The sequence below is a fragment of the Coregonus clupeaformis genome, chromosome 19 (assembly GCF_020615455.1).
Source record: "Coregonus clupeaformis isolate EN_2021a chromosome 19, ASM2061545v1, whole genome shotgun sequence".
NCBI classification, from domain to species: Eukaryota; Metazoa; Chordata; class Actinopteri; order Salmoniformes; family Salmonidae; genus Coregonus; species Coregonus clupeaformis.
In genome coordinates this window covers 40,646,304-40,666,144 of record NC_059210.1, presented here as the reverse complement: position 1 = coordinate 40,666,144, position 19,841 = coordinate 40,646,304, and the positions used below count along the sequence as shown (strand labels likewise).

Genomic DNA, 19,841 nt, shown 5'->3' with positions numbered 1-19,841 from the left:
TACAGTCGACCACTGGCACAAGTGGTTGATGTTTTTGTTGAATTCATCATTTTTGTATGTAAACTAAAGGCACATTTTGTTCAGAGGGGCCCCCTGCTATAAGTACTATTAACATTCTCCAATGTCTTTATAGGCATTTAGTGTATATTCTCTCCCTGGAAAAGCCTTAATGTGGCTTGATTTTAGACACTGCTTATTTAGTGATTGTTTCTAGTAATAACTTGGTTATATGGCCATGACATAATTACATGTTGTTGCTTTGGTAGGTAATGTGTTCACAGGGAAAGGATTTCATGATCAAAGCGAGGTCTCTCGTCATGTACTCAAGTGTGTGTGTGCACACGTGCATGTGCGTGCGTGTGTGTAATCTCCTCAAATCTCTCTGCAGTAGAGCCAGGCAGACCCCTGACCATGTCTGTGTCTGCTGTCTGTGAAATAGCCCTCATTATCACCCTGTGCAGAGAGAGATGGCTTACAGAGCTGTCACAATTCAGCAGTGTAGCGCTCACTGACAGACAGCTCCAGACCAGAGGCATCCGTCTCCTATCACCTGACTAACAGACTTCAGATTATTTCACAAGCAAATGAAGGAATATGCACAGAACACCTGAAACCCAAAGGCTAACGAGTGGAATCCATCCTGTTTACCTTGATTGACGCTAGCCAAAAATGACTTGCCAGTATAGTGGTAGTCCACTATTGACTTAAGTTTATCATCATGTTTTGAGTTTAACTTGCAGAAGAAAAATCATGGAGTAGTGCTGAAGTTAAGTGACCAGCAGTGAGAGTGCTCTACAAAGTGAATTTCCACTCCTTAGAGACAAAAGAGGACTTTAGGAGAGCAACTCTGCAGGGGGCCTTAATACTCTGCTGGGGAGTTCAGGAATGGCAAAGGGATATTGGATAGCTGATTTTTTAACAGTTAACGTTTTTCTTCAGGTTTTTTCTTTGGCAAAAATGTCCACTTAGCCTCAACAGTTTTACAGTTAAAAAATTCCAGACCCCCACTGACCATGGTAACTCCTTTATTGGGAGGTTGAAATGTCAGGACAGGTTGGCATACAGTGCCTTAATGTTGGACTCAGCAGGAGGGTTTGATTGCACTTCATGAGATGTGGCCAAAATAACCTGTGGATAGTTTGTTATGTAATGTTATACATAATGTTATACATATAAAAGTCAATTTAATTTTACCCCTTGCATTTTGAAAATGCACTCTCTTAGTTGTGTTCATCTAGTGGTTAGACGGTAGTTGTTTCATACACGGTGTGGCTCCTGTATTGACTCACCTTGTGAAAGGTGAGTAAATTCAATGTTGGCTCAATGGCACACTTATACACTTTAATTGATAGTGCCCTTACTCATAAATTCCACCCTCTCAATTTTTGTAGTCAAAATTAATTATGCACTGGAAATGTCTGTAAAGCACCTACATCATGGGTCTTTAAAAGTTAATGCCTTAGGGTTCCCTTGGTAACTTGTCAAGCAGGACATGGGGTGATGTTTATTTGGAGCACCATGATCCAAGAACTATGTTTTATTACTGTTGTGTAACTGTCTGCAGTAGGCAGTGGACATTATTAATTATGAGGCCTAAACAGAACAATATGTACTGTACACTGGATTCAGTCAAACTACCAACATTATTTATTTAATTCAGTTACTTTTTCTGCGACCAAAATTGATTAGTTATTCCAAACTTTTCACACTTGTTTTATTACACTCACTAACTGTAAAGTCGCTCTGGATAAGATCGTCTGCTAAATGACTAAAATGTAAATGTAAATGTAAATGTATTAATCTTTAGTTATGTCTTGTCATCTTGTTTTTTTGTGTTGCCCAGGTTTACTGCACGTTGAGTGAACCTGTAATCCAACCTGATTCAGTTGCTTCCTCAGTAATGAGATAAAGGCAGGTTGTATTCAATAAGGAACAGGAAAATTACATTGTCTGTGGGAATTGATCAGCTGTGGCTTAGGAAAACATGTCATGATGACAAGCAGGGAGAAAATACAAATTTTACTCCTTTGGCATTGCCATTGACCCTCTAAATCTGAGGGGCAAAAAGGTGACCAAAAACTCAACATGAACTCCACATGGACACAGCGACAACATGGTTAGAACTAGATGCTTTGTGTCAGCTGTGGAACAAAAAATGTACAATCAAAGTTAATGTATCTTATCAATCACATTACAAAAGACCGCATTAATCTAAACCAAATAGGTATCGTGCCAGGCCAGCATGACAGTGATATGCCTAATATTTTCTTATCACCTTTACTGGGTTTGTACATAGGGTATATTCTTAACAAAATTACAGATGAGGGCAAGACTATACCTTGATTTTCGTTCAAATTCAGATTTGCCTGAAGGTGATCCAATGCATTCTGGTTAATGTCAGCAGATGAAAAGGCCTGCATGGATTCTGCCCTTTATAGATCATACCAGAGTCTGTTTGGCCTCAATTGCCTGTCTGTTCAAAGAGCTTCCTAATGAAATATTGTTGCCGTGTCCGAGTTCCCTGTACTTGCATTCTAAATAATAGGCATTTTGGGTATGCGAAAAAAGAATGTTTTACAGTATGTGACATTTTGAGAATGTAGTGCTTTAAGTCAGAGGTGTCATGCCCATAGGGGTCACAGGGGCACGTGCCCCCTCAGACACATGCCCCCTCAGATTTGTCCTGTTTAAAAATACAAAATAATTATTTTTATTTTTTGGTTAAATTTTTTGGTTTTGTTTCTCAGTAATACTACTAGCCACCTAGCAATTTTATGAAGTTGGCTTTAGCTAGCCCATACAGGTTCCCAATCTCCCAACCTCATAACTAGCTACCAAGAAGCCATTTCAGGCTATCAATGGTTAAAGTAGCTAGCTTGCCTGCTGGCAAGGCTGGTAGACTTTAGAAAAGCAAGCAATTGTTAAATGTATGAATAAGACTTAGATTCCTTTCAATCTTTTACTTCCGGACCCCAACCTATCCTCACGTACTTTGTGCCCCCTCAGATTGTTGGGGTGCATGACCCCCCTGCTTTAAATGCCAGGATGTGATACTCATTTCGGCTTTTTATCTAGTAGAATTCTCTGCACACTATTGGCGAAGACGATCATCTTTCGAGACCCACGTGTATCAGACAACAGCTGATAATCAGCTGAGGGGACACACTGTTCCAAAACGAACTAATGGCGGAAATCACCACAATTGCGCATTAGATAACACATTCTCAGTAAGATGAGCCTAGTATGCTGATATTTGTTGCTTACGATTAGTACACAGTACGCAGTTCAAGTAAGTACTAGGCAAGCCAGATTTCGGACACTGCCAATGAATCAATCAGAATGTCATTCCATATCTCCCTGCCATCATACAGCTCCTGATTCCCTGAACAAACAGCAGGCAGGTCTAGTTGGCTTTTCTGGGAAAAACACCATCTGAAGTTCAAATTTTCTGCATCCTCAGATGACACGTGTCTCAAATATGCAAGGGCAGGTTATTTTGAAGATTACCTCAGACATTGATTTGAACTCTTTACTTGCTTTGACCATGTCTGGTGGTTTAAAACAAAGCATTTTGGCTTCTGCTGGTTAAGTCTGTGGTGTGTGACAGACAATTTCAAGCACGTTTTGGAACTGAACTTAATATAGTCTCGTGAGTCCTGCTCGTTCCTGCTCGTTCCTGCTCGTGTTGTTTAGAATTCCAGTGTCTTTGTCTCCAGGAATGAAAGTGTATCTGTAAAGTGAGGAGAGATTAGGGTGTGCAGAGGCTTAGAAAAGCCTGCATGTGCACATCCTTACTAAGAACAGGGAGCTAGCCATGTGGAACCAGGACATCACTGACATCTACAGTGTGTGGTTCTATCTGTCGGTATTAAACAGAATGAAAGCCAACTGCTCATCCCATGCACACCATAACTTGTTTTTGGGATTGATGTTCATAGGCACATACTTACATATCTCTCTCAAATGTAGTAGTTTAATTTGTTATTCAAAAATGTCCTCTTACAAAAATACATATTCCCTGTTTATATTTCTGAATGCAATTCCGTTGTTACAGTATAATATTATCCTCTGTTGCATAAATTCAGTGAAGGGTCTGACAGGTGAGATGTCTCCATCGGGCTGTTTTATAACATCATAGTCCTGCTGAGGCATGGCCTTCAGGGGGTCAGAGAATGTGATGGTGAGCTGTTTGGGCCACAGACAGACCCAGGTCTGCTTCATTAACCCTTGGCATGTTCCTGTTGGGGATCCCCACACACACCCAGACAGATGGGGGACTCCAATGGGTCTGGCACCAGCATACCTGCCATGCAGCCTCCCAGGCTAGTGTCTCTGTCTGTCTGCTACACTAGGCAGTCCCCTGGGAGTCCTTTGTGCTGAGGAGGTGTGAGGGAATCTTGCTGATCTGGAGGGTCAGACCAAGTTCACAAGAACACTCCACACACCAGTAGTGAACTGGAGGAATTCAACAGGAGAAAGGTCTCCTGGTAGCAGAATGGAATCCATCGTCTGCCTAGGACGACGGAAATGTAACAACCCTCCCCATGAGAAAGAGTCCTGTGCAATGAGCAGGCCCTAAAAACGTTCAGGAAATAATAGGTATGCAATGTCTGAGTCAGGAGCCGTGTTGGAATAGGACTGTTAGTATAAGGCCAACCATATCTGTGGGAATGACAATGTTTAGCATATTCCATGAACTCTTCATTTGTAAGGATGGTATCCTTGTAGTTGCAATGGTTAATATGTGATTTTGAATGCTAGTAACTAACATCTACCAGATGTATAGCTTGCCATGTGTACAGAACATTCATCAATACAACCAAGCAATCTCTAATGGTGCATCATGGTATTGTTTTCTTTGGACACAGATACCAGGGTTATCATTCAACTGAGACTGCTCTTCTCTGTGTCACGGAGGCTCTCCGCACTGCTAAAGCTAACTCTCTCTCCTCTGCTCTTGTCCTTCTAGACCTGTCTGCTGCCTTTGATACTGTGAACCATCAGATCCTCCTCTCCACCCTCTCCGAGTTGGGCATCTCCGGCGCGGCTCACTCTTGGATTGCATCCTACCTGACCGGTCGCTCCTACCAAGTGGCGTGGCGAGAATCTGTCTCCGCATCACGTGCTCTCACCACTGGTGTCCCCCAGGGCTCAGTTCTAGGCCCTCTCCTATTCTTCTGTCATATCCTCACATGGCCTCTCCTATCATTGCTACGCAGACGACACACAACTAATCTTCTCCTTTCCCCCTTCTGATAACCAGGTGGCGAATCGCATCTCTGCATGTCTAGCAGACATATCAGTGTGGATGACGGATTATCGCCTCAAGCTGAACCTCGGCAAGACGGAGCTGCTCTTCCTCCCGGGGAAGGACTGCCCGTTCCATGATCTCGCCATCACGGTTGACAACTCCGTTGTGTCCTCCTCCCAGAGTGCGAAGAGCCTTTGGGTTGACCCTGGACAACACCCTGTCGTTCTCCGCTAACATCAAGGTGGTGACCCGATCCTGTAGGTTCATGCTCTACAACATTCGGAGAGTACGACCCTGCCTTACACAGGAAGCGGCACAGGTCCTAATCCAGGCACTTGTCATCTCCCGTCTGGATTACTGCAACTCACTGTTGGCTGGGCTCCCTGCCTGTGCCATTAAACCCCTACAACTCATCCAGAATGCCGCAGCCCGTCTGGTGTTCAACCTTCCCAAGTTCTCTCACTTCACCCCGCTCCTCCGCACACTCCACTGGCTTCCAGTTGAAGCTCGCATCTGCTACAAGACCATGGTGCTTGCCTACGGAGCTGTGAGGGGAATGGCACCTCCGTACCTTCAGGCTCTGATTAGTCCCTACACCCAAACGAGGGCATTGCGTTCATCCACCTCTGGCCTGCTGGCCCCCCTACCTCTGCGGAAGCACAGTTCCCGCTCAGCCCAGTCAAAACTGTTCGCTGCTCTGGCACCCCAATGGTGGAACAAGCTCCCTCACGACGCCAGGACAGCGGAGTCACTCACCACCTTCCGGAGACACTTGAAACCCCACCTCTTTAAGGAATACCTGGGATAGGATAAAGTAATCATTTTACCCCACCTTACCCCACCCCAAAGAAGAAAAAAAAACATATTGTAAAGTGGTTATCCCACTGGCTATAAGGTGAATGCACCAATTTGTAAGTCGCTCTGGATAAGAGCGTCTGCTAAATGACGTAAATGTAAAATGTAAATGTTATCCTCCTACAAGGGGTCTGAGCCTGGCTGCAGTGCTGGGGATCAGGACAAGGAGCTGACCAGGCCCAACTCCTCAAGCAGAGGGTCCTGAGGAAGATCCCCCCCAACAACAGCAGAGGATGATACTGGGCCAGTCCTACACCTCTGTCTCCAGCCAGCGCTTCCAACAGAGAGGAGAGATCACTATGAGGTTCCACAACTCCTCACACTCTGTACCAACCGCTACAGCCCCATCGCTAAATACATTCTCACTGTGGAGACATTTTACATTTTAGTCATTTAGCAGACACTCTTATCCAGAGCGACTTACAGTTAGTGAGTGCATACATTCTTTTGGATTTGTTTTTTTCATACTGGCCCCCCGTGGGAATCGAACCTACAACCCTGGCGTTGCAAACACCATGCTCTACATCCCTGCCAGCCATTCCCTCCCCTACCCTGGGCCAATTGTGCGCCGCCCCATGGGTCTCCCGGTCGCGGCCGGCTACAACAGAGCCTGGATTCAAACCAGGATCTCTAGTGGCTTAGCTAGCACTACGATGCAGTGCCTTAGACCACTGCGCCACTCGGGAGGCTCGGGAGACCATGCAGAAGGATACAACTCTAATGCACGGGTAACAGTGTCAACTAGCAGCAATTTAATATTAGCTTACAACAAGGCTGTGATTCAAGCATTGCAACAACATTTGTTGAGCTTTATGCAGTAAAAGCAAGTGCATTTAGGTGTGTCGAAGTTCCAGTGTACTTATGTGATGTGTGTTTAGTACTTATATGTTTCTTTTTTCTTTTGTTTTGTCTTTTTTTTGGGTCCCATTATGCCTGGTGAAAACCAAACACTGCATTCCACAGTAAGAACATTATACCAAAGGTCAAGCATGGTGGTGGTGGTGTGATGGTTTGGGGTTGCTTTGCTGCCTCAGGACCTGGACGACTTGCCTTAATAGAAGGAACCATTAATTCTGCTCTGTATCAGAGAATTCTACAGGAGAATGTCAGACCATCCGTCTGTGAGCTGAAGCTGAAGCGCAGCTGGATCATGCAGCAAGACAATGATCCAAAACACACAATCAAGTCTACATGAAAATTGCTAAAAAGCAACAAATTGGAAGTTTTGGAATGGCCTAGTCAAAGTCCAGACCTAATCCCAATTGAGATGTTGTGGCAGGACTTGAAACGAGCAGTTCATGCTTGAAACCCACACGTCACTGAGTTAAAGCAGTTCTGCATGGAAGAGTGGGCCAAAATTCCTCCACACTTCGACGTGAGAGACTGATCAACAACTACAGGAAGCATTTGATTGGAGTCATTGCAGCTAAAGGTGGCACAACCAGTTATTGAGTGTAAGGGGGCAATTACTTTTTCACACAGGGGAATTGGGTGTTGCATAACTTTGTTTATTAAATAAATTAAATAAATATGTAATTGTTGTGTTATTTGTTCACTTATGTTCCCTTTATCTAATATTAGGTTTTGGTTGAAGATCTGATAACAATCAGTATCACCAATATGCAAAAGTAGAGACAATTAGAAAGGGGGCAAATACTTTTTCATAGCACTGTATATACAGTGAAGGAAAAAAGTATTTGATCCCCTGCTGATTTTGTAAGTTTGCCCACTGACAAAGAAATTATCAGTCTATAATTTTAATGGGAGGTTTATTTGAACAGTGAGAGACAGAATAACAACAAAAAAATCCAGAAAAATGCATGTCAAAAATGTTATAAATTGATTTGCATTTTATTGAGGGAAATAAGTATTTGACCCCTCTGCAAAACATGACTTAGTACTTGGTGGCAAAACCCTTGTTGGCAATCACAGAGGTCAGACGTTTCTTGTAGTTGGCCCCCAGGTTTGCACATCTCAGGAGGGATTTTGTCCCACTCCTCTTTGCAGATCTTCTCCAAGTCATTAAGGTTTCGAGGCTGACTTTTGGCAACTTGGACCTTCAGCTCCCTCCACAGATTTTCTATGGGATTAAGGTCTGGAGACTGGCTAGGCCACACCAAGACCTTAATGTGCATCTTCTTGAGCCACTCCTTTGTTGCCTTGGCCGTGTGTTTTGGGTCATTGTCATGCTGGAATACCCATCCATGACCCATTTTCAATGCCCTGGCTGAGGGAAGGAGGTTCTCACCCAAGATTTGACTGTACATGGCCCCGTCCATCGTCCCTTTGATGCGGTGAAGTTGTCCTGTCCCCTTAGCAGAAAAACACCCTCAAAGCATAATGTTTCCACCTCCATGTTTGACGGTGGGGATGGTGTTCTTGGGGTCATAGGCAGCATTCCTCCTCCTCCAAAAACGGCGAGTTGAGTTGATGCCAAAGAGCTCGATTTTGGTCTCATCTGACCACAACACTTTCACCCAGTTCTCCTCTGAATCATTCAGATGTTCATTGGCAAACTTACGACAGGCATGTATATGTGCTTTCTTGAGCAGGAGGACCTTGTTGGCGCTGCAGGATTTCAGTCCTTCACAGCGTAGTGTGTTACCAATTGTTCTTGGTGACTATGGTCCCAGCTGCCTTGAGATCATTGACAAGATCCTCCCGTGTAGTTCTGGGCTGATTCCTCACCGTTCTCATGATCATTGCAACTCCACGAGGTGAGATCTTGCATGGAGCCCCAGGCTGAGGGATATTGACAGTTCTTTTGTGTTTCTTCCATTTGCGAATAATCACACCAACTGTTGTCACCTTATCACCAAGCTGCTTGGCGATGGTCTTGTAGCCCATTCCAGCCTTGTGTAGGTTTACAATCTTGTCCCTGACATCCTTGGAGAGCTCTTTGGTCTTGGCCATGGTGGAGAGTTTGGAATCTGATTGATTGATTGCTTCTGTGGACAGGTGTCTTTTATACATGTAACAAGCTGAGATTAGGAGTACTCCCTTTATACTCCTGTATAATAGACACCTGGGAGCCAGAAATCTTTCTGATTGAGAGGGGGTCAAATACTTATTTCCCTCATTAAAATGCAAATCTATTTATAACATTTTTGACATGCGTTTTTCTGGATTTTTTTGTTGTTATTCTGTCTCTCACTGTTCAAATAAACCTACCATTAAAATTATAGACTGATCATGTCTTTGTCAGTGGGCAAACGTACAAAATCAGCAGGGGATCAAATACTTTTTTCCCTCACTGTATATACACATACATACACATACATAATATACACATATACATACATATATATATACATACATATCCTTTAAAAATATATATATTTCCCTTTTATTACTTTCCAACCCCACCATCCCTGCCCTAATTGGAGTAAACTAGTGAACAACAATGCTTAGGCCTCTACTTCATGCTTATACATGCTATATACATTTTATGGACACAGTCAATAATTATATTTTGTTTGTTTTTACATTTTCATATGCCATATCTTTCTAACTGTGCTCTTTCACAAAAGCTCACAATATATAACCTATATACTTATTATGGACACAGCAATGTATTACACTAGTTATCTTGTTGTTATTAGTTGTTGTTATTAGTCCCATCCTTCAGCTCCATTCAACACCTCCCATCTATCTCTTAACACCATCCATATTGGATTTCTATTTGCCATATATTTTTCAACTGTACTGTGATGTTTTACAAAAGTTCTGAACCTTTCTATTCTCATTGTTTCTACAGTTTGTGAATTGAAAATAAACATTTTTGCTCAAAGTATTATTATATTATTGATCGATTGACTATGCCTTTTCAGATCACCCAGTATGATGTACAGTGGGGACAAAAAGTATTTAGTCAGCCACCAATTGTGCATGTTCTCCCACTTAAAAAGATGAGAGAGGCCTGTAATTTTCATCATAGGTACACGTCAACTATGACAGACAAATTGAGAAAAAAAAAATCAGAAAATCACATTGTAGGATTTTTCATGAATTTATTTGCAAATTATGGTGGAAAATAAGTATTTGGTCACCTACAAACAAGCAATATTTCTGGCTCTCACAGACCTGTAACTTCTTCTTTAAGAGGCTCCTCTGTCCTCCACTCGTTACCTGTATTAATGGCACCTGTTTGAACTTGTTATCAGTATAAAAGACACCTGTCCACAACCTCAAACAGTCACACTCCAAACTCCACCATGGCCAAGACCAAAGAGCTGTCAAAGGACACCAGAAACAAAATTGTAGACCTGCACCAGGCTGGGAAGACTGAATCTGCAATAGGTAAGCAGCTTGGTTTGAAGAAATCAACTGTGGGAGCAATTATTAGGAAATGGAAGACATACAAGACCACTGATAATCTCCCTCGATCTGGGGCTCCATGCAAGATCTCACCCCGTGGGGTCAAAATGATCACAAGAACGGTGAGCAAAAATCCCAGAACCACACGGGGGGACCTAGTGAATGACCTGCAGAGAGCTGGGACCAAAGTAACAAAGCCTACCATCAGTAACACACTACGCCGCCAGGGACTCAAATCCTGCAGTGCCAGACGTGTCCCCCTGCTTAAGCTAGTACATGTCCAGGCCCGTCTGAAGTTTGCTAGAGTGCATTTGGATGATCCAGAAGAGGATTGGGAGAATGTCATATGGTCAGATGAAACCAAAATAGAACTTTTTTGGTAAAAACTCAACTCGTCGTGTTTGGAGGACAAAGAATGCTGAGTTGCATCCAAAGAACACCATACCTACTGTGAAGCATGGGGGTGGAAACATCATGCTTTGGGGCTGTTTTTCTGCAAAGGGACCAGGACGACTGATCCGTGTACAGGAAAGAATAAATGGGGCCATGTATCGTGAGATTTTGAGTGAAAACCTCCTTCCATCAGCAAGGGCATTGAAGATGAAACGTGGCTGGGTCTTTCAGCATGACAATGATCCCAAACACACCGCCCGGGCAACGAAGGAGTGGCTTCGTAAGAAGCATTTCAAGGTCCTGGAGTGGCCTAGCCAGTCTCCAGATCTCAACCCCATAGAAAATCTTTGGAGGGAGTTGAAAGTCTGTGTTGCCCAGCGACAGTCCCAAAACATCACTGCTCTAGAGGAGATCTGCATGGAGGAATGGGCCAAAATACCAGCAACAGTGTGTGAAAACCTTGTGAAGACTTACAGAAAACGTTTGACCTGTGTCATTGCCAACAAAGGGTATATAACAAAGTATTGAGAAACGTTTGTTATTGACCAAATACTTATTTTCCACCATAATTTGCAAATAAATTCATTAAAAATCCTACAATGTGATGTTCTGGAGAAAAAAAATCTAATTTTGTCTGTCATAGTTGACGTGTACCTATGATGAAAATTACAGGCCTCTTGTCACGGATTCAGCCGAGGCTGCTCCTCCTCCTTGCACGGGCAGGCTTCGGCGTTCGTCGTCCCCGGAGTACTAGCTGCTGCCGATCGATGTTTCGGTGTTTGTCTTGTTTGGTCTTTATTGTTTACACCTGTTTCCCATTATGTTGGATTGTATTCCCTATATTAACCCCTGTCTCTCATTGGTACTTTGTGTGTTATTGTTTGTTGGATTGTATTCCCTATATTAACCCCTGTCTCTCATTGGTACTTTGTGTGTTATTGTTTGTTGGATTGTATTCCCTATATTAACCCCTGTCTCTCATTGGTACTTTGTGTGTCATTGTTTGTTGTCATTCCGGCAGTTCTGTATGTACGGGTCTTTGTGCTTTCCTCCCTGTTTGGAGGTTTGTTGTTTGTACGTTGATTTTACTGTGTTCAGTAAAAAACGTTGCCAGCCGCTCTGTGTCCTGCTTTTGACTTCGCTACAGCATACACGTCGCGTGACAGAATAACACACCACCATGGAGTCAGCAGGAGCGGCGGTGCCAGCTGGATCACTGGAGGAGCGCGTTATGCAACAAGCGGCCATGATCCAGGATCTCGGTACCGCCATGGAAGGGGTGATGAACACCTTGAGGCGATGGGAAAGAGGAGGTTTGCCCACACCTCCTCCAACGATACCAACACCATCAGCTATACCCATCGCTTCACCTCCGGAGTCCAGTGGGATGCGGCTCTCGCTCCAGAGGGCTTATGATGGCACCGCGGCCGGGTGTTAGGGTTTCCTGCTCCAAGTGGAACTCTACCTGGCAACCATCCACCCGGTGCCCTCGGGATACGAGAGCGTGTCCGCCCTCATCTCCTGTCTGTCCGGCAAGGCACTGGAGTGGGCCAACACCGAGTGGGGGGGAATAGACCCCGCTACAGTCAACTATGCGGAGTTCACCCGCCGCTTCAGGGCGGTGTTCGATCATCCCCCAGAGGGGAAGGCGGCGGGTGAGCGTATGTTCCACCTCAGACAGGGGAAGAGGAGAGCGCAGGAGTTCGCAATGGACTTCCGGACTCTGGCTGCCAACGCGGGATGGAATGAGAGGGCCCTCATCGACCACTACAGGTGCAGCCTAAGGGAGGACGTTCGTCGGGTGTTGGCCTGCAGGGACACCAACCTAAGCTTCGATCAGATGGTGGACATGTCGATTCGCCTAGATACCCTGTTGGCTACCCGCGGACGTCCGGAGTTGGGGCCGTCCATTCCATCCCCCAGCACTTCCGAGCCGAGCCCTATGGAGCTCGGGGGTGCTGTTGCTAGGGAGACGAGGAGAGAGGCCGTCCCCTGCACCAACTGTGTCCGCAGAGGACACACTGCGGTTCGGTGCTGGGGAGGGTCTCCTAGGAATCGAAGCAGTAGGCAACGCACTGATGAATCATTCCAGGTGAGTAAGCACCCAACTCACCCAGAGCTCTCTGTTGTACATATGTGTATTAAAGTTGTGTTTCCCGAGGTTTCTTCTCACTCCCAGCATAAGGCGCTAGTAGATTCAGGCGCAGCTGGGGATTTTATCGATCGCCGGTTCACGTATAAGTTAGGGATTCCTATTGTACCAGTTGATGTGCCCTTCCCCATCCATGCCCTAGATAGCCACCCTTTGGGGTCGGGATTGATTAGGGAGGTCACAGCGCCACTTAAGATGAAGACGCAGGAGGGCCATGAGGAGATTATACAGTCGTATTTGATTGACTCTCCTGCATTTCCCGTGGTGTTGGGGCTTCCCTGGTTAACATCTCATGACCCCAACATTTCATGGCAACAGAGGGCTCTCAAGGGATGGTCTGATCAGTGTGTCGGGCGGTGTGTAGGTGTTTCCGTAGGGGCAACGACGGTGGAAAGTCCGAACCAAATTCCCACCATGCACATTCCTCCTGAGTATGCCGATTTGGCACTCGCCTTCTGTAAAAAGAAGGCGACTCAATTACCACCTCATCGACAGGGGGATTGTGCGATAGACCTCCAGGTAGGCGCTGCGCTTCCTCGTAGTCATGTGTATCCTCTGTCTCAGGAGGAGACGGCAGCTATGGAGACATACGTCACCGAATCTCTGAGACAGGGATACATACGGCCGTCCACTTCCCCTGCGTCCTCAAGTTTCTTTTTTGTGAAGAAGAAGGATGGGGGTTTACGCCCGTGTATTGATTACCGTGGTCTCAATCAGATTACAATCAAATACAGCTATCCTCTCCCTCTGATTGCTAGTATGACGGAGTCATTACACGGGCGCGATTCTTCACAAAATTGGATCTCAGGAGTGTCACGCCCTGGCTCTGGGGACTCTTATATGTTGAGCCAGGGTGTGGAGTTTCTATGTGTTATTTTCTATGTTGTGTTCTAGTTCGTGTTTTCTATGTTGGCCAGGGTGGTTCCCAATCAGAGGCAGCTGATTCTCGTTGTCTCTGATTGGGAACCATACTTAGGCAGCCTGTTGGCACTTTTGTTTTGTGGGATCTTGTTTCGGAAGGTTTGTGTTGGTGTTATTTAACCTAGGACTTCACGTATCGTTTGTTGTTTTTGTTCGTGAGTGTACTAATAAAGTATGTACGCCTATCACGCTGCGCCTTGGTCTGCCTCTTATGACGATCGTGACAGAAGATCCCACCTCGACTGGATCAAGCAGCGTGACGAGGAGAGAGGATGGACGTGGGAGGAGAAGAGTGAGAGTCTGGCGAGAGCCATGGAGGCCATGTTCACGGGGGAGAGACAAGCCCAAAAAATGTTTAGGGGGGGCTCACACCGTGGATGGCGAGGCAGCGGGAGGCCGCGATAGAGCGGTTCGGCAGGTTTGCAGAGGAGGCCGCCAGGTTACGGGGGCCACTGGTCACGAGGGAGAAGGAGAGTGTAGAGGCACGGCGAGAGGTACTGGGGTGTGTTACCAGTCCGGTCCGGCCCGTTCCTGATCCCCGCACAAGGCCAGTGGTGTGTGTTCCCAGTACGGTCCGGCCTGTTCCTGTCCCTCGCACCAAGCCTGTGGTGCGCGTCGCCAGCCCGGTCCGGCCTGTTCCTGCTCCCCGCACCAAGCCAGTGGTGCGCGTCGCCAGCCCGGTCCGGCCTGTTCCTGCTAACGGACCTTCCCCCCTCCCAGGGGAATACCGCGATCTTGGTCGTTGTGGATCGGTTTTCTAAGGCCTGCCGTATCATTCCTATGCCAGGTCTTCCTACAGCCCTACAAACGGCCGACGCCCTGTTTACTCACGTCTTCCGGCACTACGGGGTGCCTGAGGATATAGTGTCTGCTCTGGGTCCCCAGTTCACCTCTAGAGTCTGGAGGGCGTTTATGGAACGTTTGGGGGTCTCGATTAGCCTTACCTCGGATTTTCACCCTGAGAGTAATGGGCAGGTGGAGAGAGTAAACCAGGATGTGGGTAGGTTTCTGTGGTCCTATTGCCAGGACTGGCAGGAGGAGTGGTCGGGGTATATCCCCTGGGCAGAGATAGCCCAAAACTCACTCCGCCACTCCTCCACTAATCTTACGCCTTTTCAGTGTGTGCTGGGTTATCAGCCGGTCCTGGCACCCTGGCATCAGAGCCAGATCGAAGCCCCTGTGGTGGATGAGTGGTTTCGGCGCTCGGAGGAAACATGGAACGCTGCGCATGTCCATCTGCAGCGGGCTATCAGACGGCAAAAGGCGAGCGCCGATCGCCATCGCAGTGAGGGTCCGGTTTGTGCACCGGGAGATCGGGTCTGGCTCTCGACCCGAAACCTGCCCCTTCGCCTGCCCTGCCGGAAGCTGGGTCGGCGGTTTGTGGGGCCATTTAAAGTCCTGAGGAGATTGAACGAGGTATGTTATAGGTTACAACTGCCCATTAATTACCGCATTAACCCCTCGTTCCATGTGTCTCTCCTCAGGCCGGTGGTAGCTGGTCCACTCCAGGAGAATGAGATACGAGAGGCTCCTCCGCCCCCACTAGACATCGAGGGGGCTCCGGCGTACTCAGTCCGTTCCATCGTGAATTCGAGGCGTCGGATGGGGGGTCTGCAGTATCTCATGGAGTGGGAGGGGTACGGTCAGGAGGAACGGTGCTGGGTTCCTAGGAGGGACATCCTAGATCCCTCCCTGTTGAGGGATTTCCACCGGAGTCATCCGACTCGCCCTGCTCCGCGTCCTCCTGGCTGTCCCCGAGGCCGGGCTCGGCGCACGGCTGGAGCCGCGCGTCAAGGGGGGGGTACTGTCACGGATTCAGCCGAGGCTGCTCCTCCTCCTTGCTCGGGCAGGCTTCGGCGTTCGTCGTCCCCGGAGTACTAGCTGCTGCCGATCGATGTTTCGGTGTTTGTCTTGTTTGGTCTTTATTGTTTACACCTGTTTCCCATTATGTTGGATTGTATTCCCTATATTAACCCCTGTCTCTCATTGGTACTTTGTGTGTTATTGTTTGTTGTCATTCCGGCAGTTCTGTATGTACGGGTCTTTGTGCTTTCCTCCCTGTTTGGAGGTTTGTTGTTTGTACGTTGATTTTACTGTGTTCAGAAAAAAACGTTGCCAGCCGCTCTGTGTCCTGCTTTTGACTTCGCTACCGCATACACATCGCGTGACACCTCTCTCATCTTTTTAAGTGGGAGAACTTGCACAATTGGTGGCTGACTAAATACTTTTTTTACCCACTGTATGTTTCTTTGTGATATTGCAAAAAGAAGAAAAGGGCCAAAGCTTTGCTTGAAAGCATGCCTCCTATTCTGTTGACAAGTACCCAATAGAAGACCTAAAAGCATGTCTGAAACATTAGCTTTGCCTATAACGTAGCTGAATCATTAAGAACAGACATATCAATGAAGCGATCCTGTTCACATTGAGCTCTCTTTCTGTCATTAGTGGGATTAATAAATTGGATTTGAGGAGAAATCCGACTCTGTGAATAATTTTTCCCTTCGTAACTACCTACCATGGGAAAATGTTGAACAAAAGACTCTCTTGAAGAAATAACCCACATTTTATCACGATGAGGGACATGCATGAATTTAAACCATTAAAAATATTCTTAAATATGACACTTTCATTAGTGTTTCTTAATAGCACGTGTATCTGTTTACACCCTCACTTTGCGTTAAATCCTTACCTGCCTTGAACTGGTAGGAGGATTCATTTTGTAGGTATTTAATCTGAACGGAACATTTTTATTTGTTCCATCTGTCATGTTCTGCTCATTCTGTCTGGGGGAGGCTGCTATTTTCTAATCAACATGGTCAAATATTCCTACATGTCTTTGTATTCAGAGGCTTTTGTTTCTTTACTGACTGGTGATTTAGATTGTGGCTAAACTTGCTACTGTACTAGTTGCTGTCGTTACAAGAAAAGTAATTTACATACTATATGGCACAATATTGATTCCAGTATTCCATTATTTTTTTAGAATGAGTATTTAATTGCAGTAAAGGAAAATATACATACATGTATACTTATCCCAAGTGTTTTCTACAGTACAATGATTGAGCTACATTACATTAAAAAATGTTTTTTTTAAATAAATACAAACAAAAACAATTACAATTGTATTAATTTCTGGATCCCTCCCATCTTGGTGACAAACCATATGGACATGTAAAGTACTCACGTAAAAAATAAAAAAGTGATGTTTGTGTATGAAAGTAATTATTAAGTGCTTGCCCTATAAAAGTTGATTGAGGGTTGAGGATAATAGTAATTTAATAAAAATAATATTGCTCTTTGTGAGCCAACTTTTGCACCTTTTACCAGACAGCCACAGAATCTCATTGTACTCTGGCCATCATATTCACATGCATTTCTTTGAAAAAGTATTCAGTGTATGGAGCAGCTTTAGGACAGTTACAGTAATTAATTGTTTCCTTGTAAGTAATATACAATATACAATCCCTGTGGACAGTGTGCTCCATCCAAGTCAGTCCTGTCCTGCAGCAGCCAGCCACAACTACAGCAATAACTTTGGGTACTAGTCTCCATTTCCACACCTGTATTGTTTCTGCCCTTCATTGCCCTGTCTGAACCATAAGGCAGTCTCTGGAGATCTTTGGCACACACAAGTCATGTCAGACCCATACATTGATTACAATATATAATGTCTTCCTCTCTGTGCCCTAGTATCACAGCGTATCTGTCCATCTCCTGGCAAAAACTGCAGACATGCTTTTCACTATACCCTTGATTCCAGCTGGCTTCTTAATGGATGACTTGGACTCCCGTATCCTGTCTATTAGTCCATGAAACACCATGAGGACACTGTGGTAGTTCTCAGCAGCTGTAACCTCATAGAACTGGCAGGCTGTGGTGAGGGCGAGCAGTCTGCCCTCCTCACTGAGGACTGTCCGTCTGTGATTCAGGTCCCTCTTGTTGCCCACGATCACTATGGGCACCTTGTCCATGCCCAGGTAGTCCTTGGTGGCCTTGATGGACTGGATCAGCTTGGTGACAGCGTTGAAGCTGGCCCTGTCACAGATGCTGTAGACCAGGACAAAACCATCTGCCCACTGGACTCTCTTCTTATATAGGGAGGTCTCCATGGACAGGTCCTGGAAAAGGGGAAAATAATATATACAATTGATAAAGGCTTGCTTGGATCAAAGAGTGATAGATTTTGTATTGGGAAAGGACCAATCGTGGGATAAGTTAGTCCATGTAAGCCCTATTTCTCTGGGCTGATAGACATGATGTCCAGTCACTGTGGCCCTGCAGGGTGCTAGTAGAATGCAGTGGTGTAAAGTACTTATGTAAAAATACTTTAAAGTACTACTTAAGTAGTTTTTTGGGGTATCTGTACTTTACTATTTATATTTTTTACAACTTTTACTTCACTACATTCCTAAAGAAAATAATGTATTTTTTACTCCATACATTTTCCCTGACACCCAAAAGTATTTTGAATGCTTAGCAGGATAGGAAAATGGTCCAATTCATGCACTTATCAAGAGAACATCCTTGGTCATCTCTACTGCCTCTGATCTGGCAGACTCACTAAACACACATGCTTCGTTTGTAAATGATGTCTAAGTGTTGGAGCGTGCCCCTGGCTATCGATAAATAAATAAAAAACTAGAAACTTGTGTCATCTGGTTTGCTTAATATAAGTAATTTGATCCTTAAGTATATTTTTGCAATTACAGTACTTTTGATACTTAAGTACTGTATATTTAAAACCAAATACTTCTAGACTTTTACTCAAGTAGTATTTTACTGGGTGACTTTCCTTTTTACTTGAGTAATTTTCTATTAAGGTATCTTATCTTTTACTCAAGTATGACAATTTGGTACTTTTTCCACCACTGGTAAAATGGGATTCATGTCGAAGACAACCAGGCACTTCTTGGCAGTAATACTCACTGCAGTACGGGGAAATGGAAGTATCATAAATCTGTGTCCCATACAGGCACTTATAAAGTAGCCTATGAGTAACTGAAGTGCTCTGTTTAAGTTGCCAAATATGCTCAATGCCTGCAGTCATTTCAGAAGACTGAATACAGTAGCTTTGCCCAATGCCATATAAAACCAAAATACAGTATCAGACATCATTATGATAGCACATGAAACAGAATAAATGTTAACGTTTTGTAATACCTGATAATATGGTGAATCCCAGATGTTAAAAGTTATGTCCCTTCTTTCCACAACAACATTGTGGCTGTAGATTGATTCTGAAAGGAATTAACATAAGTATTCATTTAGTTGTACAGTATACAGTAGTAAAATGTTTACTTGACATTACAATAGCTGGTGATGACAGACAAACTAAACTTACCAATATCCCCATATTCTCCAATGAATCTTCTAGTTAAGAAGCGGACTGTCAGCGCTGTGAAATAATTATCATCATCATAGTTTTTACCATGTGTATTTTGAGGAAAGAAATTGATTCAGTCAGCAATGCCAATTAAGGAAAAACAAATATTGACTAAAATGGTCCACTGATCACTGTAGACGTTCGAATACAATGCACAAATTATAAATAATGAGAATAATTAGAGATTTGGTCTTACCAGATTTACCAACCCTGTCTGTCCCAAGAACTACTACATTAGCATCCACTTTTAAAGCGTTCAGTCCTGTCATGATTCTGGCGGCTGTTTATTGGTCAGACTGGATCAGGACTATTTATATAATGCTGAGAGCAGCAGAGAGGAGTTTTATGTCCCAAAGAGTGGTGCGCACACTAGTTAAAGGGGCGTGGAAATATACTCCACACCATTCAAATCTGAAACATGCCATTTTATTGAGCATAGCCTACTGACTGTTTATGCAGAAAACTATTGTTTTAGCGTAGAACATGTAGGCATACTTTTGCCGACTTTTGAATAACAAACACATTTCAGCAAACATCTACCTCACATTCCTTTTTAAGTTTGTGGATAT

General features: G+C 44.8%; 1 protein-coding gene across 1 annotated transcript; it reads right to left on the bottom strand.

Annotated features, from left to right (window-relative positions):
• Window positions 1-17,581: 17,581 nt before the first annotated feature.
• LOC121531344 (ras-related and estrogen-regulated growth inhibitor-like protein) lies at window positions 17,582-19,541 on the bottom strand. The gene is made up of 4 exons (XM_041836580.1): window positions 19,469-19,541; window positions 19,231-19,284; window positions 19,050-19,126; window positions 17,582-18,007 (listed from the first exon to the last, which is right to left on the bottom strand). Exons 1-4 carry the CDS (start codon window positions 19,539-19,541, stop codon window positions 17,582-17,584), a joined length of 630 nt encoding a protein of 209 aa, XP_041692514.1.
• Window positions 19,542-19,841: the final 300 nt, after the last annotated feature.